The sequence below is a fragment of the Columba livia genome, chromosome 16, assembly GCF_036013475.1.
Source record: "Columba livia isolate bColLiv1 breed racing homer chromosome 16, bColLiv1.pat.W.v2, whole genome shotgun sequence".
Lineage (NCBI taxonomy): Eukaryota > Metazoa > Chordata > Aves > Columbiformes > Columbidae > Columba > Columba livia.
Window position 1 is genome coordinate 7,889,993 of NC_088617.1, and position 24,060 is coordinate 7,914,052.

The 24,060-nt window shown below is 48.2% G+C and overlaps 1 protein-coding gene across 2 annotated transcripts; it reads right to left on the reverse strand.

The window, feature by feature from the left end:
* Positions 1-1,773: 1,773 nt before the first annotated feature.
* Positions 1,774-22,967, reverse strand: SLC17A9 (solute carrier family 17 member 9). Of its 2 annotated transcripts, none has more exons than XM_065032376.1 (13): positions 22,731-22,967; positions 14,146-14,343; positions 12,139-12,278; positions 11,416-11,515; positions 10,538-10,668; positions 9,647-9,743; positions 9,026-9,122; positions 6,786-6,873; positions 6,451-6,485; positions 5,771-5,886; positions 5,224-5,279; positions 4,642-4,671; positions 1,774-4,534 (listed from the first exon to the last, which is right to left on the reverse strand). In XM_065032376.1, exons 1-13 carry the CDS (start codon positions 22,826-22,828, stop codon positions 4,371-4,373), a joined length of 1,350 nt encoding a protein of 449 aa, XP_064888448.1. In that variant the 5' UTR covers positions 22,829-22,967; the 3' UTR covers positions 1,774-4,370. The 2 variants fall into 2 exon arrangements, with proteins under 2 accessions (XP_064888448.1, XP_021138769.1); XM_021283094.2 differs by lacking the exon at positions 22,731-22,967 and adding an exon at positions 19,370-19,507.
* Between the last annotated feature and the right edge of the window lie 1,093 nt (positions 22,968-24,060).

A 24,060-nucleotide genomic window follows, 5' to 3' on the forward strand; every position in this document is an offset into this window, starting at 1 on the left:
ACTGGCATTTTGGAGGTATTTTGGTAGAGAAGAAAAGCTCTTTTCTTTTTCAAATCACGCTGTACTTGTGGGAATTAAGATTGGTTTTCATGTGGTTTTCAGGCCACCTGCCCTGAGGACAGTTATGAACAAAACCAGGAAAATTATTTTGAAGAAAGAAACAAAGCTGAGAAGAAAAATCAGGGAGAGCATTTAAAGCTGCTGGTGGGAGCTTGATGCCCTGGACCGCAACTCCCTGCCATTGCCCCCCCCCCCATTTTTAATTACAAGCAGTCAAACTGTAAAGACCTTAATGGACATCTTAATTATTGCATTAAAGTTTGAAATGGAAAATTCCTCATTACTTGCCATGAAGTAGGTCACGGCTGCAATAAATGGTGATATTTTGCTTGTTACGGCACTGGGTGCCCTTTGCAGAATGGTGGTGACTTTGGGGCACGTCCCAGCCCCGGGGACCTGGCAGGTGGATGTTAGATCAGGTTTCTGCTGTGAGAGCATCTGCTTGTGTTTTCAAGGCGAACGTATCAGTGATAAATGCTCTTTGCTATTTCTTTTCTCCTCCACACAGTGCTTTTTTTCTTCTGTGTTTTGCTTTCCATCTGCTCGGATGGGTTTATTGATTTAGTGTTATGCAAACTGCAATAAAACAGTATTCTTCCAATGCTCCAGAGCCAGCTACTTGAATGTGCCCTAAACAATTTAAATACAAACCAAACCATCAATTCCAGCTCTCGGCAGGAACACAGTGTACCTGTGATTTATCAGCCTTTAAGCCCAGTCACAATTTCCCAGTCCCTTTTGCACTGTACCAGTCCCAGCCTGTCCAGTCTAAGGCATATGGCAGAGCTCCTTTTCTCTCAGGATTTTCACACTTGCAGGATACCATGAAGAAGAACTGGGCAAGGTCTGTGACTTCTTAGGGCTTTTAAGGTCAAAATAGCTTAGGTGTGTATGTCAGAGGTTGGCTATACCTTTACAAGAGGAGCAAAAAGACAGGAAAAGTTAAGGATAACTTGCATTCTGCTGAATTACCTTCAGCATCACTTTCATAACATAAAGTTTCTTTTTTTTTTTTTTAAGAGCACATTGAGAAGAGAATTAGTGGAGTCTGCAGTCTTTATTTTCTTGATTGTGTGACTCTGAAATTCCTTTAGTGGCTGCTCCTCAGTGGGGCTGGGATCTGCTCACTGCCAGCTGTTCCAGCTGTGCCACCTCTGCCAGCCAAACAACTCATACCAGCCATTCCAGCTGTGCCAGCTGTGCCAGGCCCAGCAGCTCTCGGCCAGCCAGGAGCTGCCACATCCCAAATCTAACAGCTCCCTCTGTTGGCATCTGTTCGAACCTCTCAGTGAGGATGGAAAACAGTTGGCAATGTATTAATTATTTTTTAGCCCAGTCTCCAGGTGGAATGCGATCTGCACACAGGGGCAGATGCCACCTCACCAAACACTTGTTTCATTTATGGTATTACTCTAAAAATTTCTATCAGACTATGTCTCCTGATGCCGCAGTGACCACAGCTCTACTGAAAACAGCTTTTCAGTCATTTTTCCAAAATAAGTGGGAAGGAGATGTAGCTGGATGTGCTCTGAGGTCCAGCATCCAAGTATATGTGAGGATACTGGGAAAATCTGCCAGCCCAGATATTCTCACAGCTCCCCCGTCCTCTCACACCAGCCCTAAGGAGTTAATCACACTAAACACACTTGAGGTCCGTCTGTCCCTTACTGATCACCAAGTTAGCATCTCTGCGTCCAAAGAAAAAACAGACAGTGCAAATTATTCACTACCTTTATTTTTTTCAGGTCCTTCCATAACAAAAACCCTCAGATGGCAAGCTTTGGCAAGGTTGCTTAAGCAAATATTAGCACAGCAATGTCAAATTGTTTCAACACTTCACCAAAGAGGTAAGAATATAATAAAACCTAAACCTCAATTGTACTCCAAATATTTAACTTATTAGCCCGTTTACAGGGACAAATAATCCGGACAACCCACAAAAACATTAGCTGGATTTACAGCGAAGGCACAGCCAGAAATGTTGACTTTCCTTTAACAATCTCAGTTCCAGATTTCCCAGTTTGCAGAACCAAGGGATGCCCAAGCTGCCTGGGTCAAATGTGAGTGATTCAAACCGATCAACTCGTCCACAGAAAATGGTGCAACCAGCAAAGACAACCAGAATTCACTCCTTGTGCTCCTGAACTGCAATGCTGAACAGCTGGGGAAGATGTTGGGTTTGGTTTTTGGTTTTTGTGTTTGTTTTTTTTTAATAAAAAAGCCACCTTTTTTTTTTTTTCCTGTGTTGCTATAGAAAAAGCCATGCAAACAATCTGCTGGGACTGGGGGAGGGACAAGGCTGGCAGACATGTCTGCACAGCCTCAGGCTTTGGCAAGCCTGGTTTCCATTTGCTCTGTGTGCCCTCCCCATTTTACCTGCTGATTCTAAGATGCTTCCCAGCAGCGTCCACGTGTCCTGGCTCTGCAGCACCCCAGACACAGGGTTGTACCTGTGGTACTGACCAGTCTTTTAGAGGAAAAAAGCACAGAAGGAGAAAAAAATACTTTCTTATCTTTCTGGCCCCCAACCAGACCACACTGATCCTCCATTCTCTTGTGAAGACATCAGGCAGTTGCATCTTTATCTCTTAATACCCCCAATAAGCTCAGCTTAGTTTAGTGGCACTCATTTGGATCTCTGCAATTAAAAGGCTGTCTGTATTTTCACTATAAACCCAGCTATTCACAAACTTAACATGGCTCCAACATGTCTTCCAAGAGGAAACTTGGCCAAAACAAAAAGAGAAGCAGGGGATAATTTATTTTTTCTTAAGGAAAATGCATCTGAACCCATAGCTTTCCTGCACAGCGAGGTCCCTTGGGAAATCAGCTCCCAAGTCTCACCTGAAGTTTCCTTGTAAGTACGAGAGAAATCAAAGAGATCCTTTCAGGCTGCAAGCAATGGGTGCAAGGAAAAGCAATGAATCGGTTTAATATGAAATGTCCCATTTAAAATGGATCCTACAAAGCCAGAAACTGTAGGCTGGAATATTCTCTCCTTCTAGGAATACTGTAGGTTTTGGTGGGAGTACCACTCAAAATAAGAATGCAGAATCAGGCCTCACATAGATAAAATATAGAATTTGGTACCTAAATTTAAAAATATTTATAAATAACTTAAGACAAGCAGGCTCAGAGGTGTGTACAGCCAAGCATTCCCCTCTGACAGGGGGAACAGCAAGGATCCACATACAGTGCTATTGATCCCCAGTGCAGAGATTTGCTTTATGCTTAATGTTGAAACAAAATCTGCCTGTTGCAGGCTGTTTGGAAAGCCTCCTGCACCCCTTTGAGAGCATGTGGAGGACACGTCTAATCAAGAGGAAAGCATCTGGGAGTGTAGATCCATCGCACAGAACACAACCTGTTGTTCTTGCACATTCACAGCACATGGCAAACCAGATCCCGGGGGACTCCTCGGCTGCACCTAGAGTGCAAAGTCAAGCCCAGCTAAGCCTGACCATGGGCAACTGCAGCTTTCCTTGGCTCAGAGGTGGTCAACCTCAGCTCAGAGCTGGAGATAAGTGACCTGGGAGAGGAGGGAGCCCTCAAGCTCTGCCCTTGAGCAAAGCTGGGCTCAGCTGGTTCGGGCCATCGGCTCTGCAACCTCCTGGCTCAGCTTTCCTTCCACGCAGGGAAGGAAATATTGATGTAGTCTCATGCCCCTGGGTCTACAGGAGATGTCCAGCCAGAAGCTTTCCCCTGAATGGAAGCCTTGAATCCATCTCACAACCCGTTTTCTTGTACACCTGGCTTGTTCCTGCTGAGCAGATGGCAAAATGAAGGCACATGAGGGAGGGTTAAGGTCAGAGGTACATTCGTTTGGATTGTTCCTTTCCTGGAGCTCCGACAACATGTGTCAGGTGGCAGCCGGAGAGCTGGCCATCGTCCCTGCTGTCACAGGATGGTGGAGAACGGAGGGACCCACTCCTGATACAGCAAAGCAGATCCCCTTGGTGAGGGACCACTCCAGTGCAGAGCATCCAAACCGCAGCTCCCTTTGGGTTAAGCTGCTTTGGCCACGTAGATATTTGTCCACTAGACATGGACTGGGGTAAACAAGTCCCATGGGCCATATCTTCACTGGAGATGTTGAGCTGGATGGCTCTAGAGGCCATCAGCCGTGCCCTGAGCAAAAAAATGAACCCTAGATTTTCTTTCTCCCATAGGTTTCATTCAGACCCATTATGTACTTGGTCTCAGTATATTTTTTTTTCCCTGTTAATCACCTAAAAAAAAATAAAGTTCTTTGGCACTTGTGCGACAATGACATATAGATGTGACGTTTTGGCTGCTTGCTGGACTCATCTCTAGAGGTCCATATATGCAGAGTCTGTGTCCACCCTCTGGGCTGCTCCAAACATGAGGAATGCACAGAGGCCAATGCTGTTAACAGCAGCCACCAGGTTGAAAACAGAAATCCAGGAGCCAGTCGTCTCAATCAGGTGGCCAGCCAAGTACACGCAAATGACACCTGGGACAGGAGAAAACAGAAATGCAAAGGTTCTGGGGCCAGACCCTGCCTGGAGAGGAGAGCAGAGGACTCCCCAGGAAAGGATGAGCTGCAGGGAGGTATCTTACCTAGGAGGGCTCCACCTGTATTCCCAACACCTGTGAAGAAAAAAGAGAAATTGCATATTCAAAACGCAGACACAAGATGAACTTTGGTACAATGAGGGTGGTGAGAGCCTGTCCCAGGCTGGCCAGAGGTGGTGGATGCCCCATCCCTGGAGACATCCCAGGCCAGGCTGGACGGGGCTCTGAGCAACCTGAGCTGGTGAAGATGTCCCTGCTCATGGCAGGGGGGGCACTGCGGGAGCTTTGAAGGTCCCTTCAACCCAAACTGTTCTGTGATTCTATGAGCGCTTTCATCCAGGCTGCCACCTGACACCCAGCCTGTGCACAGCGAAACACTTTGCCAATGGCTGGGACAACTGACACTCGTCCTTGTCCCCGCCCTTTGGTGCAGGGAAGCATTTGGCAAATCAAAGCCACGTCTGTGCGTTACCAACCCTGGCAATGGTGGGTGTATCACAGAAAGAAACTGAGGCTGGAAATAGACGTTGCACAGAGCAACTCGAACCTTAATTCAGACGACAGTGCACCCCCCGTCCCGTACACCCCAGCTCTGCAGCAAAACCAACACCCCACAGGAATCCTCACCAAACAGCAAGCCAGCACACGAGGGGGCCAGATCCTGGACATTCACTGAAATGCCACTAGTGAGAAACACAGAGGGGGAAATGGCTGTTTTAATGGAACACAACTGCTTTTTTATAATTTACACAGAGTTTAGTTTTTCAAACAAAAGGAAAGGATCCTGGACACCAAATGGCACTGTCAGGAGAAAGGAGGAAAGAGGCTGAGAGTGAAGCAGCATGGTAGAGCACCAGGAGGAAAAGGATTCAAATTAAAGTGGTCAGAGAGGCCAAAATGCAATTCCCCTCCCACTTCATTTCCCTAATCCCTGCCTGGTCCAATGTGCCCTTGGTACATCCAGCCCTTCCCCATGACACAGGTTTGCCGGACCAGTCCCAACCCAGCGGGCACTGAACTCCACCAGCCTCGCAGGGACCAGCACACGATGCTCAGACAAGTGTCGGTTCTTGCTCTGACAGTCAGATAGAGGCAGCCTCCTCCAAAACCCCAAAATACCGAGCATGGGGTCAGAGCCAAGGGGCACAGCTCCTGGTGTTATCATGTTTGTTACCTGTGGTTAAAGGTCTGAAGTCCAACAGAGGCGGAAGCAAACACTATCGCCTTGCAAAAACTGGATGTCTGGCCCAGGCATAAAGCAAAAATGCTTGAGACACCAGAGCCTATGACCTGGAAGAGGGGAAAATTAAGTACCACAGCACATCTTCTGCAAGAAAGAAAGCAACTTCTTTCACAGACAAACTGTCCCCTTTTACAATGGCATGAGCTTGGATCCACCAGGTGCTTCTCAGGCCATTTTTATCCTGGTGTCCTGCTATTCTGTGCCACAGGTGTGTTGAGAGGGATGCGCTGCTGCAGAGCAGAGGACGCTCTGTGCTCTCACCCAGCATTTCTATTTCTGCTCACCCATGTATTGCTATTTCCTAGTGTCTAGGGAGTCGTTTGTAGTAACAGCATGGGGTCAGCCTTTGCCTGGGACAGTACACCTCTTTGGAGCACTCATGAATCTCTGTGCTCAATGTTATTGTTGGCCCGTGCTCTGTTTCTCCATCAGGTTTTTCCTTCGGATTGCATTTCCCATACGCACTGAGCACTAGTCTATATGCAAAGTTACAAAGCCTTTCCTCCTTCCACCTAAACCCACCAACCCTGCTCCACCTGGGTCTCATGTGCCGTGCAAGCTGAGCTCAGCAGGCAGCCCCAGTGTCACTCCTGCGGTTTCACCTCTCTCACCTGCATGAACTTACGGACGGTGATGGTTTTGTAACCTGGAAGAGAAATGAGAGTTACAGTTAAGCACAGCTCAGCAGGTCTGAGCTCAGCTGGCCAAGAGACCACAGGGTAAGGGCATTTCAGAGGGTCAGACTTCATCTCCAGGTGGATATTGTGACTGAGATCCCCAAATACACGGATGGATTTGGATCCTACACTATTTAACCCATTTTCATATCAGAACTTCACCTTGTCTATTTGCTGGGTCTTTTCCCTACCAACAAGCCCACCTCCTCCCACTCAGATCTTCTTTCCACATCACATAAGAGCTGAGGAAAACCCAAAAGAGCTCTTACCCTGGTTGATCAAATGATCAGACAGAAATCCACTGAACAAGCTCGTGGGAATTGCAACCAGCCAGGGGACGACATTAAACACCCAACCCTGAAAGAGAGAGAAAAATCAAGAGAGGTTTGCTGTCAGAGATGAGTTTGTTTTCAAATATTGGATTTGATAGCCTGCAATATTTGTAGAAGGGAAGAAAAATGAAGTGATCAGGACTTCTTGCAGGATCTCAGCAAGCTCTCAGCTACACCCTGCACCACTCCAAAGTCTGTAGGGTGGCAGGAGCACCACAGGGCTGTGGCATTCGGTAACTTTGTTCTTTTTCCTTCTGTCCTGGTGATTCTGTGTCTAGCGGGGAGGCAGAAAACTCTGTTTGCTCTGGGAAAGAGGGATTAAATATGGCAAAGTTTACTGTTCAGCAAGGTGATGTGGCAGAGAGCAACCGAGCCCTGGAAAGCAAACTGGAGATTCTACTATGTCCCATGGGTTGTCAGTAAAGCTGCCAGCAACATTTCTGACATCAGCTACAACCTCATTAGCAGCATTACTGCGAAGCTGGGGGAACACAGCTGGATTTTCTAATGCCAGGATTAGGTAACATTAAGGCTAGCAGCATACTTTGGTCTATTTTCAATTAAGAGAGCTTGCTGCAGTTGTAATCACAGACGATTACTGATCATTTGGATTACAGCTGCTCAGATGCGTTTTGATGCCCAGGTCCCTGGAGGAGCTGAAATCAGTGCAGGTTGAGCTGGGTTTCACCTCAGCTGGTTGAACCTCCCCATCCATCCATGGAGACAGCCCTCGCCTCCTCGGGAGGCAGGATGCCCGGCTTCAGGATGCTCAGGAAGGCTGAATAATCTTGGGTATAAATAATCCTCTTTCAGCTGCTCCTGGAAATCGTACCAGGGCCCACCTGCATCTTTCGTTGCCTTGGAAACTTTGCATCTTTGTCACTTTGGAAAATGTTACCCCATAGCACTTGTGGTGTGGTATCTCCAGTGCCTGAGGTTGCTCAGCAAGTCAACCCCAACACACCACTCTTGTCTCATCCCTATGGCCCATCGCCCTGACTAGCAACAGCCAAAATCCTCCATCACCTCCATCCAGGTGGGCTGGGGCAGCAGTGGAGGCAGCTCACCCGCATTGGTGACATTGGTTTCCACACTAAGGATTATCACCCATCCTTTAAAATCAAGCATCCTCAAGCCCATTTATTAAAATGTAGGAAGCGATTATCAGATGCAGGAACGCTATATAGAGCATCTTACATAAGGGCACCACGATATAATGCTTAACAGATGGTAAATTACTGCTGCACAAGCATATTACTCGAGGTGCACAGATCTCGTCACAACAATATGTTTGCTGGTTTAAGAGATGATTTTAATATAAATATCAAGTATGCCATAAAGCGCCTTATACATGTAATATGAAAAGGCATTTGTAAGAAGCTCTGGAAATTATAAAAAACGAACAGAGGCATTGTGGAAAAGATTGTCTGAGTTTCTGAGAACAAGAACACCAGCTCCCAGCCCAGCTGAGTACTGCCTAGTTTTCTGAAATATGGGGACATTGTTTGTGCTGAGGAGAAGGAAGCTTTCATAATATTTTCGAAGTACAAGTTTTTAGTGATAGTTATCATTTTCACAGGCAGCTCTGTGAAAACCCAGGAGTGAATGGGTTGATGGTCATTTGCAATAATGTCATGAGGCCTGCAGACTAAACCCCAATTATAACCCTTTCTTCCCTTCTGGAAGGTGCCCCAGCTCTGCCTCACTTCTGCATCCCTAAGGAAGTGACTGGAATCCAGCCTCTGCCTACCTGGATGGAGGATGCTTACACCACAGGCTGGACATGAGGAAGAAATTTTTGACACAGAGGGTGGTGAGAGCCTGGCCCAGGTTGCCCAGAGAGGTGTTGGATGAACCATCCCTGGAGACATCCCAGGCCAGGCTGGACGGGGCTCTGAGCAACCTGAGCTGGTGAAGATGTCCCTGCTCAAAGCAGGGGTGGCACTGGGGAAGCTGGGAAGGTCCCTTCAACCCAAACTGTTCTATGATTCTATCTCCAAATGCATGTGCATGGGGGTAACAGCTCCCAACCCCACAGGGAAACCTCCCAGCCCCTCCTGCTCTCACCAAGTTCCTTTGCCATCACCTTACTCCCCAACCAACCCCTTTGGGCAGGAACCCAGCACGACCTCATTTGCACGGAGACCGGCAATGCCTGTGCCTCAGAGCCAACTTACCTTTGACTCAGGGAAAGTTTCCTTAAAGAAAGTTGGCAGCCAGGAAAGGAGAGTGAAAAACGTGCTGGCCGTGCAAAGCTGAGCGATGATGACAGCCCTAGAAATACACAGCGGGAAGAAAATAATCAGGAGTGACAGGTCACGCCGGGTGGGAAGTGTGCACTCGAGCAACCCAATATTTCAGTTCCTAGGCTATAAAGAAATCCCTCGCAGCGCTACGATTGCTTCCTGAGATTTTTTTCATAGATAACTGCTCCTTTCAGCTCACACCACTCCTTCCCTTGCTGCCCTCACCCTCCAGCGCCCAATGTCAGTCCCAGGTTCAGACAAGGTTAATTGCGGCAGCGGTTGTTCGAGTGCATTTCCCACCAGTCCCTTGAGTGCTGTAAGAGCTGCCCGGTTCCAAGAGGTGTCGTTTGGGGTCTTCTAGGGATTTGTTATCAGCAGATGCTCCGTGGTTATTCAAGGCAGGAATGGGCTCGCTGCCTCTGCAGCCTCCCTGTCTTTAAACAGCCCTTGGGAATGTGCTCGGATAAGCTTCAGTACCAAATGCAGAATGCCAAAGAAAATAATGGTTAATTAAAAAGATGTTTTGCCAGCAATGAGAACACAGCTACCTACCATATTGGTGCCTTCCTAAACAACTGCTTCCAGGGAACTTTAGTCTGCTTAGTTATCGAGAGGCTTCTTATTAAATAATCGATGGGGATGATGAGTTCTGCAGGGAAGAAAACATCCAAAGGAAAGCTCTGATCAGTAATTTTCTTTGCATCTGGAGGGAGCCCTGAGAGATCACTATACAACTACCTTTAATCCTCTAACCCTTGCCTTTTGGCTATACCACCATTGAATGCTCAGGAAAACACCTTGTTATGTTGACCAAAATTTTTCCACTGCATCCACACACTTCCTCATCCAACCATCTTCACACACTTGTTATTTCTCTCATTATAATTAAATAAAATCCCTTGGGCAGGGAGCAGGTTTAGATTTTGTGCAGCACCAGCTCCTGGTGAGCTGGGCTTCTATACTATGCTCGCACTAATAATGCTGTAACCAGGTGTAATGATTTCCCCATGTGTGGAATTACTCCCAGACAGCTATTTGGGAGGAGATATTCTGGATTAACTGCTTTTTAAAAGCTCTATGTGTAGATGCTCTTAGTTTGGAATAAGTATCTTGCCCTGCTTTAGCTTAATCCACTTTGAAGATCATGCTCTGTTCAGTGTTTTCACTGGTGCTTAAGGGTACCGAGGAGCCAGATCAGGCTCTCAACAGTAACATAATCCAGCGTGGGACTTGAAATAGGAAATCAGCAATGTAAGAGCTCAAACCCTTGTTTCTAGGTTTAGTGTCTTGGATAGAGACACAGCATGTATTATAAAACACATCTGAACAAAAGGGTTTTATGTAAAACCAGGCATGATCTTAGAAATATGGGGGATTTACAGAAAATAAAGGAGAGGAGCCATCGGGTCGCGCAGCCTTGGGAGCACCAGTGGCGGCACTTACCTTTCTCACTCAGGAGGTACTTGCAGGTGCAGTAAACCCAGAGCAAAGTGAGCAAACCAGAGAAATAGAAAACACTCTCCCAGCCGTACCAGTCCAGGAGGAGAGACCCTGCACCACCGATCACCAGCGTCCTGCAAGGGAAGCCACACTGGGATTTACAGGTCTGGCTAAGAGCGTTTGGGCTGCAGATGTCAGTGGATGCTGCGTGTCACCAAATGCACTTTAAAGAGCCCATCTGCATGGTCACCTCGTGACTATGCAACCTGCCCTGTTCCCTGTGTGACATCTCAGGATCCTCATCTGGGCAGGAGAAATCACTACAGAATCTCACGCTCGCCTGTCCTGCACTGAAACATGCTCGTTGGGGAAAGAAAATGAGGTTGCTGGTGTGCAGAAACCATCTCAGAGAATATATAAATCAGCCAAAGAAATGAGTACACTGGAAAACTAAGTGATTAAACACAGTAATATTTCTATTTGGCTTTTAAGCAGCCCTTCCATTTAGACAGTACATTCTCATGGAGATGAGCAGAGCTGGGAAAGTTGTATTATCTCCATTCATCAGCGAGGACAGGCGAAGAGTCTCAGGCTGACCCTTGCTCTTCCTACTGAATCAGGCTGTTTCCCGTAGTAATTAAAAGTTGTAAACACTCTTCAAAGCCTGGCTTGAAAAGAAAGGAAAAAAAAACAAACCATAAATCTTTGACATACACGACAGCAACTGCCTGAGGCTTCCTCAGCCACAGACGGTGTCCTCAAGGACCCAGGAATCCCCATGCACTTTGGGCTGCAAGTTTTGCCTCCAACTGTTTAATGGCATTTCATCATGTGTGATGTCCGGAGACCGTCACTCACCACTCAAAGCGTTGTGAACTTACCCAAACTGCGAGCCGGTCCCCACGGTGCTGTAGGTGAAGGCTCGTTCGCTCTCCCGGACCTTCTGGGACAGGAGACTGGCCAGGGATGGGAAATACACCCCTGCGAGCGAGGGAGCGAGGCAGGAGCGGTCAGGCTCCTGTGCCCTCACCGGCAAATCAAAAGCAAATTTAAAAGAGCCAGCAGGAGCCAAACACTGAGACAAAGCAACAAAACCTTCAGTGAATTCATAACAGGGATGTAAAATAAAATGAGTGAATTCAACCCCATGAAAGGTTTGTTTGTGCGTTCTCCGTAATCCCCTGCTTCATCATCACTGCTGCTACTGTAAGTCCATCAGTGTCGATGCACTTATCCCAACAGCTCCCTTAGCAAGAGAGGAGGAAAATCATCCCAAATTATCCAGAAGTTTTGGCAAGGACCAATTTTCCCTGAGTGCTTTGAAAGAGTTTAAAATGTGTGAAATCAAGCAGGAGCAGTGATGATTTCAGAGCCAGCAGCCCTTGTCTGGCAGAGATCTCTACAGGGGAATGATTTGTCAGCTGCTTTCTCTAGAAATGTCACTTTCTTTTCCCATGGAAGTTCTGGATGTGAAGGCAGTTTTGAGGCAGAGGAGAAGGGGTCCATGCACTGCCAGCCACAACTGGCATCTGAATTTACTGTGTATGGGAGGAGGCCCCTGAGCAGACGGACGCACAGACACACACCCAGGACACAGGTCTCACCTTGCAGCAGCCCCATGAGGAACCTGGAGCAGGTCATGAAAATGAGATGGGCAGAAGTGAGGTGGGTGAGCAGCGGGGTGAGGACCGTGAGGAACCCCCATGCTGACGCCGAGAGGAGGAGAACCTTCTCACCTCCTATTCTGGAACAGAAAGCACGCTATCAAAAACAAGCAGGGGCCAAAAGGGCACAGCCCCCCAGGCCAAAACTCAAGTGTTCTTCCCAATTCAGCCTGTTTTCAAGAGCAACCTTTCCATCAAACCTGTTCTTCTCCTCTTACAGATGAGAAGACCAACCCCAGGACACGACTGCACTGATGTGCTCCAGTCTCTGATGGAGAAGCCCAAGCTGCTGTCACCGTTCCGCTTTTCTTAACCAGTGACGGTGTTTTCTCTTCCATTTGCTCTTTTGCATCAGCTTTGTCTGTTCACATTTGTTGATTTTTGCAGGCATTTGCTTGCAGACTATTAAGGAACATAATTAAATAGCACAGTGCGCTGCCTGGATAAAGTACTCCTTCCAGGCACGTGTTTCTCACAAAAGAGGAAAGCCCTCCTCACTAAGAACAGGGTGGCTGGGGAAAGGAACTGGAGCAGATAATTACTCATATCTTTCATTATAACTAACCGTGAAAGTTTGTTTTCAATTGATACGATAAAATGAAGACACCAGATTTTCCCAAATACGATGGAAACCGTGATGGGCACTTGCATGTGAAAAGATTGCACAAAAATATAGGGTGGAAAAACTGGAGGCATTGAACTGAAAATGAAGATATGACTGCAGATCATGTAGAAAAAAGCTGTATTCCTTCCTAAAAGGAAATATTTTCTTCTCATGGTTAGTGATTGCAGCTATGAACCCTTCTAAATGGCTGTTCAGCACCACTGGGATTAAACTGTCTGTTAATGGACAAATAACACTCCTGGTGAGCAACAGCTATGAACTATACAAAGAGCATCAGCATTTATCACATTTCTAAAATAAAGCCTGCTTGATACCCACTATTTCTTTCATCATCTTTACATGTAAGCTTGTGGCTTTGCTTTTTTTATTCCAATTAATGAACCAGTACTGAAAACAACCTCCATCAGAAAAAAATATGCTGATATAAAAGTGCTCTTCACTGTTTCCAGGTGAAAAAAAAACAAACCTATGTTGGTCTAAGTGTCCATTAACATGACTGTAGATGTGTCCTGGAAGCTGCTCTGCAAGAACCGCAGAGGCTTTGACCATCGTGTGGACTGTCCCTGTGCAAAGTCCCCCAGCACATGCTGCTCTATAAGCATGGTGCCAATTTTAATATCCAGAGATCTAACTGGACAGTCAAAACCACATGTGCCCTTTCTGAATCACAGCTAGAGACCCTGAGTGATGGAGAGACCTCAGCTGCTTTCAGAGCAACCTGTAGAGCCCCACAAAACTTCTCCCCATGGACACACTTCACCTTCCTATTCCATCACTGTTCCAGGGTGAAAATTTCACAGCCACTCTTGAGACGTGAACTTGGAGGTCAAAACCAAGTGAAGTGTCATTTCATGGAATCATAGAATGGTTTTGGTTGGAAAAGACCTTCCAGATCATTGAGTCCAACCATAACCCAACACTGCCACTAACCCATGTCCCTGAGAAGCTCACCTCCTCATCTGTTCAACCCCTCCAGGGATGGTGACTCCACCACTGCCCTGGGCAGCCTGTTCCAATGCCCCACAGCCCTTTGGGGAAGAAATTGTTCCTAAGTTCCAACTTCAACCTCCCCTGGCGCAACTTGAGGCCGTTTCCTCTCATCCTGACGCTTATTCCTGGGGAGCAGAGCCTGACCCCCCCGGCTCCAAGCTCCTTTCAGGCAGTTCAGAGATCAGAAGGTCTCCCCTCAGCTCCTGTTCTCCAGCTGAACCCCCCAGGTCCTTCAGCCGCTCCCATCACACTTGTGCTCCAGCCACTGAAAAAATAGCCTGAGCAGAGGTAAAAAACAAAACAAAACAGAACATGAGAATAATTTCCAGTACTGATCACTGATATGTCCCCCGATAATCTGTGTCAAGCAGTATCCCCAGAAGAAGCTGCTGAGCACGATGCCGGACTGCTTCTTGTCCCAGTCGAAGTGGGTGCTCAGGGCGATGGCGCAGATGGGGACGGTGACACGGGCGCAGTACAGCAGGCAGGTCCCCAGTAGCAGCATCACCGTCCAGACGCGGGACTCGGGCCTGCAAGGATGGAGAGAAGGATGGGGACAGGGCAGAGGGAATGGTCTGCCTGGTAGATCCATGCACAGGAAGGACTTACTGGTCAGACTGGTTTGCTCAAAAGCGGCAATGAGTCTTGATTAAATGAAGGTCAGTGCAATCCCCCTGTGGCACAGTCGTTCTGACACAGGGCATATTGCATCTGGTGACTTTTATCATGGAATCATACATTATAACTTTCATCCCAAACATTATTCAACCCCAGCCGTAAAATAACGTCTGTCCATAGGCTGCAAGCTGGAATGGGCTGCTCAGATACTGTTGACTGCAAAACAACGCAAAGGCAGGGGAAAAACCTGGTTTATTTGTTTTTTTTTCCCCAAACAAAAACTTTAGAAACTGTTCCTTAAAAGATAAGAATAACAAAGGAAAGGTCAGTGCATGAGGTTGGAAGCACTTGCATGAGATGTGAGACGCACCATCCTTGCAGCAGACATTTGTTATTTGGCGTTCCTACCCAATCCCCAAGGGAAGCAGCGTGTGTTGCCCTTCCTAAAGAGGAGGGAGATGCAGGAATTCCCTAGTGAGAGACAAGACATGAGGGGGTTGAATAGCCCAGAGAGATGAGCAAGATAATCCAGCCTGGCCTGATAAGAAGTTTAAGATAATATGAGTAATAATAAGTTAACAGAATATATGTTTTGGTGCGTGAGTATTCAGCCCCAAGAAAAGTGCTCCTGCAAAAGATACAGGCTGGAAATAAGTGGGAAGGCAATTTTCTCCTGTTCCAAGTCAGTGACGTGCTTCTGGAGCAGAGACCCACATTTCGCTGCAAACTTCAGGCCCCAGGTATAGCTGAACTTCTCTGCCCTAGTGTCAGTCTGGGTCCCCCTTTCTCCATGAATTATGGAGTTAAAAGCTCAGTGAGAACACCCACTATTTGTATTATTTGTATTTGGTTATTCTTACACCCAGAGGCCAGAGCACAAAGCACTGAGCAAACAGACTCTCTCTGCTCCAGAGATGGGGAATTCACTGTACCGGGGCATTAACCTCTGTGCTTTCCACCCGACTAAACATCCCCACCTTCTGCGTGGGAAATAACCTGGGTCACTTCTTACATTGAAATGAGCGGTTATTTCTCTGTACTGGAATTATGATAAATGTAGGTTAATTCCCCACAGCACAAAACCATTTATAAATGTGTCAAATGGCCCGTCACGGAGGGAGGCAAAGGAACAATGAAAAGTAAACCACACCAGGCAGTTGTACCCACTGAAGGTGGATTTATTGCTGTTTCCTGATGAGGTAGATAAGCAACTCGGTGCAAACTCTGGCAGGAGGAACTGGAAGTGTTTCAGTTGATGCTTTGAAGGTTGGATCTGTCTTTGCACACACAAAAATGTACAGAATAACGCAGGATCTAAAAAACCTCACGAATCTTTGCTGGAAGAATAAGTAACCAAGGGCTGACCTGCCTCAGCCAGTTGAGCTGGCAGACAAACACTCTCAGAATCCCTCCTGGTCTTATGTCAAGAGAAAGATATGCAGCAATCATATCTTCATTTGCTGCAAAGCCAAAGGTGATTTGGTTTTTTAATCACCTTCCCTGGGTAGCTCTGACAGCAGCGGCTCCACCAACCTCATCTCCCTACGGCAAAGCACTGCAAAGCCAATGGATCCTGGATGCTGCATCTTGAGGTCAGATCAACCCCAGCACGATGACACAGGCAGGTGATTTTGGGTAAAAATCCCCCATCAGAGGTGGGGGGCACCCAGTGATGGAAAATGCTATGGAGAGCCCTCAGAGGGCTGCCTCAGGATGATCCAGCATCATATGCACCTGCAGAAATGGGCTGTTGCCCATCCAGGGCCACAATCACTCCTGCTATCTATAATTAGCACAGAGATGATTAATGTGAGTACTGAACCTGCAACAATTGAAGTGATCAAGTAAAACACAGAAGCCTGCGATGCGTGTAGGTATTTCCTATTACTTAGCCACCAAAACAGTTTTCTAAATTGTGTTTTCCCCCTGAAGCACAGGGAGAGCTTTATAAGCCTCCTTGCTGTCAGGAGCAGGGCTGAGCTCTGCCGCTTCCCCCAGTGCTTATTCTGATGAGCGCAGCAGCATTTTAACGGGATATTTGATCAACGGTTCTTCCTTGGCCTTAAACCCTACACAGCTGTGCAAGGTGTAAGATGGAGAGAAAAAGACCTGTGCAGCTCAACTAGACTTTACTCTGCTTCTTTTCATAATATTGCCAAGGTCTGTTCGCTCCAACGGGTGTTTGCAACTAGGAGAAGTAAAACCTGTGCACAGCAATGCCAGTGTCCAGGGGAGGTGCAGGGGAGCACGGTTTGGTGCTAAGGGGTTAAACCCCAAAAAGCAATGAGCACGCTGTACTGGGGACACATAAGGGACTTGGGGGTGGCAGGGGGGATGTAGCCAGACCAGCAGCACTGGGTTATCCAGGCAGCAAGTCCAACCTGCCCAAGTGCTGGAAACAAAGTGCAATGTGGCTCCCTGCAAAAGCACAACAGCAAAGCACAGCTGGGACACAGCGGTGGGAAGAGATCACCCAGCAGAGATGTTCTCCTGACAAGCTTCATCCAGCTGATATTTTGCCAAAAACCCAGTGAATGATTTTCACTTGACTTTTATTATTTTTTCAAAAGTACTAAATTAGTCTCCGGGTATGTGACATGGTCTCAATACTCTCTTTGATTACTACTCCATTCTACACATTTATATTCATTTTCTGTAGAATCACAACAGTTTAGGTTGAAGGGACCTTCCCAGCTCATCCAGTGCCACCCCTGCCATGAGCAGGGACATCTTCAGCAGCTCAGGTTGCTCAGAGCCCCGTCCAGCCTGGCCTGGGATGTCTCCAGGGATGGGGCACCCAACACGTCTCTGGGCAACCTGGGCCAGGCTCTCACCACCCGTGTGTTTAAAGCATCAGTAGAGACTTATGCTCAAAAAAAGTGGGAAGTATAAAGACGGCTTCAGGTACCACTCACTCCGTAGGCAGCATATCTACCTAGGAGAATCCATTCAAACAACATGAGTGTCAAATGTAATCACGAGCTGCCCACACCCACCTGAAAACACAGCAAGAATTATTTCTCTGCAAGGACAATGATGTGCTTGCATCAGAGGGAAGAGCTTTGTAAATGCATTTTCTCCTAATTACAGTTATCACAGAGGCTGCCGATGACTCACTGTTCTGCTCAGTGCAAAACAACAACAGCAAAGGTTACAGCAGAAACTCTGACTAGCACAAAGGGGAAAAATTAAAACTCTCCTTCAAAACGAAAGAATAATGACAAATCAAACAGTTTATGTAGGTAATACCAGCTGCCTGAGAAGCGGAGCTTTACCAGCACTAATAAACTAAATCTAATGGCTTCCCTGAGGAGGGAGGTAGAGATAGCCTGTGCTGGAGAAAACCAAATTGAGTCAGAGTAAAGCACATCTAAACCTAAGGAAGTCACAGCTGTTGGTGTCAACAGTGTCACCATGCCCATCTCACCAGCCATGGCAACACACCGAGCATCCCCACATCCCTGTGCCCGTCCTGACCGGACCCCAGCTACGTGGGACAGAAACCTCCATGGGAGGGGACAGCCACCTCCAAACCACAGGGCAGGTGAATCACCGGAGCTTGTCTGAACGCATCTAATTGACTTAATTGCATGCTGTGTGATGGTGGCGGCTCCTCGCTGCCCGGGCTGAGCTCTCCTGACCTGTCGTGCCGTTCTGCTCACAACAGGCACTGCAGGTGCATCCCCTCCCGCATCTCACTCTTCACCGAGCAAAGCAGCCTTGCAGCTCGAAAACACTTCCTATTTCATCAACATACAATCACCACCCAGACTGACTATAATTAGCTCGAGCCCTAATGACTCTTCCTGGGTAGCTATTTGCATGGCAGCAGCCCTATATTTGAGCAGACCTGTCTGATGCCCCCTGGTTCTCCTCCTCCAAACACAGCCCTGTGCGCTGCGTGGTCAGAGGTTTGCTTCAAAACATCTAGTGATTCCCCTGGAACCCGGCTCCCACTAATCCAGCAGGTCTCTGCTTACAGCACAGCGGTTAAGATTGATTTTCAAGGACGCCTGAGAGCCTCAAAGGGGCAAAACCAAGGCGAGCCATCCCGCCGTGGCAGGAGAGCCAGCAGCACAGGGTATCTTTATCTCCAGCATGTTTTCCTGCTGGAGGAATTTCTCTGGTAGATGCCACAGAGCAAATATTTACTCAGCTTTATTTCTCTTGACTTGCTTCCCTCCTTTCCCCCATCTGCAGGTCTGTCTGTTTGCAGACACTGCAGGTCACTGTTAACATGGACTTGCTGGATTTTAGGCTATCAATTAGACGACAGTTCAGCATCTCCCTCAAGGCACAAGTCTGGACTGTTCAGTATTTTGAGGTGGTATGAGAGCTGTATTAGACAACAAGACTACCAACAGTCTGTCCCAGCAACAGCTCTTGGCCAGAAGCTGTCTCCAAGGTTTGTGGGTGTCTTCCGTAATTGGAAGTGGGAGAAGAACCAGGAGCTGCAGCTCCTGACCTGTATCAGAACCGGCTGTGGTCAAGGTGGGCACAGGTATCATTGGCAGGGCATTACCACCCACCCCCAGGATATCTCTGCCTCAGTTCTCTTCTGTAAAAAGAGACTAAAACCAGCTCTGTGGGAGGTACGTGGAGGGTACATCACCTGGAGCCACCTCCTGTGTCCCCAGACCGCTCACTCGTCCCAGCTGCCAGCAGTGGCTACTCACCCATCCCTGCAAGAACCCTGGGATGAGCAGGATGGGGATGAGCCCCCATGGTGGCACCGAGCTCCCAGACACACTGCAGGGCCACCAGCTCCCAACCAATGGCACCCAGTAGCCCAAACACGAGGACACCTCCCAGGGGAATGCCTCCAGCACAGGCATCCGGTGCTGTGGTCCCCCCTGGGGACACACCTGGGGACATTCTGCTCCCCATGACCCGTTCCCATGGGAGCATCACCCTTCAAAAACCTCTTTTCCAGCTTACCTGCCTATGGCTTTAATTCACTGTAATGTCCAACACAACCACGGCCTGACTGACGTGATGTAACCACAACATCATGCAGACACTCCCGTGCCAGCAGATAATACCCAGGTAGTTATTTTTAACCCAGTTTGACAGTCCTCTCACTTCTCTTTGTTTTTCTCAACAACAATTTCTGATTCTCTTGCAAATCTAACATGCTTTTCAAGAGAGAGGTTTGTTGGTTTCTTTACCCCTCCTTGAGTTGATTTTGTCGTGGTGCAGACTGGCTCCAAGCCAATGATTTGTCGCTGTCAAAAGCAGCTTTGGGGTTTAGAGGAGGGTTTTTGCCTTTTTTCCAGCCCACCAGCTAACAGCCACCGTGAGCAGCACACAGGACACTGGCCCTTTTTTTCCTGGGAAAGCTGCTGGTTTCCTGTCAGCACAAACTCCTTCCGCAGAGCAACAAAGTGGTGCTCAGCACGTGTGGCTCTGGGTTTATTCCCGCTCTTCATTTCTTGCTTTTGGCAAAAGCAAAGATAAAATTAGATTTCAGCAGCTCCTATGAGCTGGAAATAGTTGTTAAATTCCAGGTGGAGATGGTGGGAAAACATACTAATAAAGTGCATACATGCTTTGCACACTGATCTAAGACCATACATGGATCAGCCAGCGATGAAATGCGTCCCTTGGTTACATTTTCCACGTGAAAAAAGGTTCTTAGCAAGGTCATGAGGAACTTGTACAATAAAGAAATCCAACCAAAAAAAAAAAAAAAAAAAAGAAATGCAACTGAAGCTGCAATGTTATGTTGACAAAAGATCAGGGCACAGAGCTCAGAAAAACAACGTGACCATTGGCTCCAGGCAGTGTGGTCAGGAGACTGGAGACCAGCTTGTGGCCAGTGGTACAACTGCTTTTATCTCTGGACCCTGAAGAAATTGCGATTATAATAGTCCCTTGTCTTCAGGTGTAGCCAGAGGCTGGGTGGTGCCGAGTGGTTCCAGGAGTCATTCGCTTCCCAGGACACGCTGACTCTTCCATGTTGTATTTCTCTCCTGGAGGTACCGTCCAAAATGTGATCCCCATGTCTACCGCTGGACCTGCCCGTGGCTCTGTGTGCAACCTTTAGTGATAAACAGATGTCCCAGTGCTTCGGTCTCTCCTCCAGTTAAACCAGAGGTGTCAACACACTTCTACTGCCTGAAGGATCCTGCTTGGACATGTTAAGATCTCCATTAAAAAGTGCTATTCAAATGTCCAGAGGCACTACATAAACATGGGGGCATTTTCAAGCCCCAAACAGAAATCTTGTTGTTCTTGGCAGAGCAAGAGGAGATGTGTAATAATGGAGCCATTGGAAACCTGCAGAAAATTTTGGGAAAGGGAGCTGGAGAGGCAGGATAAAATGTAGGGCAAGAACAGCGGAAGAGGGAGGAAAAGCCAGCTGAAAAAAGGGAGGACAAAAGAAGAAGCAGCATGAGAAGAATAAACCTGCCAAGATAACCGTTTATCTCTCCTTGCACTGAGGGTGCAGCCAGATCTTGGAAGGCTGCCTGGCCTGACTTTTATTGGAGCACGGAAGGAGAACCCATGTCAGTTCCCCCACTTAACAAAACCTTGCCTCCATGGCAATAACTCATTACCTGGAAATGGCGAGAGCTATTTATTTGCACATGCTGTTTAAAAACCATCCACCAAATTGGTTTGAAACCAGCCAGCGAGGTGTTTTATACAACTTGACCAACCTGCTGGCATGATCTGGTGGATCGCTCCCTTTTTCTGCTCCCCCCTTCCCATTCCCACCCTGCACTGCCCTGTTTATTTCAGACCATAAAACCTCCCCAAACAAGGGCTGCGACCACGTGCACACATCTACAGCGAACAATGGGGATGTCACCTCAGCTTCTGTGAATTATTGCAATATAGATAACGATCTGATTTGAGATATGGTTATCCGGCTACTCCTTTGCATTAACCAGATTCTTTCAATGACTAGCAGCACTTAAGATAGTCAGAATCTCTTCAAAACACATCTGTCTGGACCAACAGACTGTTATCATCAACTGTTTCTTGTTTTGGAAAGTGTTATTGATGGTTTCTTTTTTTTTTTTTTTTTTTAAAAAAAAAAAGAGATATTTGAGAAACTGGAGGGTTAATTCTGGCCAAATGCATTCCATTTTTTTCAAGAAGAAAAACGTTCAAATTTCTAGCAACCCTAGTGCCAAAGGTCGGCTTTTGAGACCTACGCCCTCACTCTTGAGATGAGCGTGGGTTTGATCAGACTTGCAGGTCTCTGACTGCAGGACAAGTCTCCCTTGGGACAGCAGTTTAACGCCAGCTATTGATCTGTTGCCACTGCAGGGAGCAATTGATGATAAACCTAAATTTACCCAGCAACTAATTGCTACAGGCGAGTGTGGCTGTCAGGCGTCAGTTCCTCTTTGTGGCAGCGTTAAACCAAAGCCAATTTCAAAAGTGCAGAGGTGACACGGTGAGGTTCAAGGGCTCCCAGCTCGGAAAAGCCTCTGACCATCACTTCCAGCTGCCCCACGGTACTTCTGCATCACCATCTCACCCTGCCCCGGCTGGGAGAAGCAGCGGATCCTGAGGTCGAGGAGCTGGATGACTTTGCCAGAGTGGCAGAGAGGAGCCGCGCTGCCCCACGCCTCCCAGCTCCGTCCCTGGTTTGTAGCCTCTGCTCCAAACACAAGACCACCCTGTGTTTGCTTACGCGCCTACTGTTAAAACTGGGCAGCTTGGGCTTAAGAGTGTTCTTAACTATTTCAGTTCCTCCATTTGAAGAACAGTTCGTGCTGTTCAGCTGCTGCCCAGCTGCTATTCGAGGCTTTATCTTAATTAATTACTATCACCAGTACAAATATCCCTGCGGGAACACTTCGATAAGAACCTCTTAGTGGTTTCAATGGCATGTTTAAATAACTGACTACAGGCCAGAAATAAGCTCAATAGACGTTTTTCCGCGGTGTTTCTCAGTAATTCAACATCTTCCCCGTTTCCTCAACCGTCTCTGGTGGAGTTGCCGGAGTGAGGCAGTGGGGGCAGGCCGGGCTGGTGGGTCCGCGTCCCCTGTACCGTCCTCCTGCACCCTCGGAGGGGCAGACGAGGGGCTGGGACCGGCGGCACCCCAGCGGGGAGCACCGGGCACCTCCCGAAACCGCCTCTCCGGGAAGGGTTCAGGCTGCCTGACCCCCTCCATCCCGAACCTGCATCAGGAGGTGGCAGAGGGGACCTCCGGCTAAACCTGCCCCAAGCTGCGGGGAGTCCCGGGGCCGGGAAGGGACCGGCCGGGGGATGCGAGGAGGTCCCGGGCGAGCGCTGCAAGGAGGGGAGCGGCTTTTCCCGGGAGCGGCTCCATCCTTACCTGGACCAGTACGGGTCCCCGCCGCCATCCCTCCTCATGCCGTCGCGCTGCTCGGTGCTGCACAGCGGCACATTCCTGCCGCCGGCACCCGCGGCCATGCGGGCAGCGCCTTCCGCCTCCGCCGCTTCACATCGCGGCGGCCGCCTGGCTCCCTCCCCCCGCCGAGCGGCGGCCACGTGTCAGCGCCTCCCGCCGCCGTTCCGGGAAGTCCCGCCGGCCGCGCCGCTTCCCGGGGCCGCCGGCAACGCGGGGACCCGCTGCCGCTGGCTCGGGGCGGCCTCGCACCCCGGGCGCCCGGAGGGTGGGCGAGCTGAGGTCGGTTTCTCCATCGAACACCAACGAATAGGTGTTGTGGTTTTCTATTTTCTTTTCCCTTTTTTTTTTTTCGCTCTTTGTTTTTTTCCCATTGTTTTTTCCCCCTTTTTCTTTTTTTTCCCCCTCCGGTAAATAGTTAACAACCCCATCGGCGAAGTCGAGCGGGGTTGACAGAGAGGACTAAGCAGGGTCTCTCCCTCTGACATTTGGAAAGTGCAACACTGCCGGTGAGGCGGCCCCTGCTCCTCTGGCTTTCACAGGTTTGCCAGCGGAAAAGTCTCCGTCTCTGCTTTTTAAGCATTAGAGCTCAATATGATATTCCCACCCGAAGAATTTCAGAACAAAAAGTAATAGGAATCCGTAGTTGCAGCTTGACTTAACTCTGTTGGATAGAGCTGTTACCTTGCTGTATCTGAGAGAGATTATCAGACTCCTTTATGGAAATAGATAATTAAACTGATGGTTATCTCAGTCCAAAACAAGAGGACTCGTGACTCACTTCAGGGCGATGAATGAGCAGGCAGAGAGCTTTGTGAAGACATCATTCAGGTGATTTTGTGCCCCATGGCAGAACTTCAGGATGCAGGAGCTCCCACTCAGCCCAGCCACGGTCTTACATGGCCCTTGGGAAAGGGACCACAGCTCCTGCGCTGCACCAACAGGAACAGGGTGCAGATGCAGGGCAGGCACCTCCCGTCTGCTCCTCCTGCAGCCAGCAGCTTAGAAATGCTCATTCAATTCAGCCTTTGGCAGACAGGTGTTTTGTTACCTCACCCATTCTCCTAACCTGGACACTTTGCAGGTCCCCAAAGAGCAGCCGCTTACATCAAGAGCGGCGACAGTATTGAGCTGAACCTTAGAGTGAAGTAGCAAAAGGTTCTTCACACACTGTGGAGATATCTTCCAGGTCTCCACGGCTGACAAAAGCTTTAATCATGAAAGCAGACTTCATTCTTTACTTCAGAATTTCTTCCTCAGAGGAAAGAGATCTGCCCCAAAAGGCCTGTGCCACAAT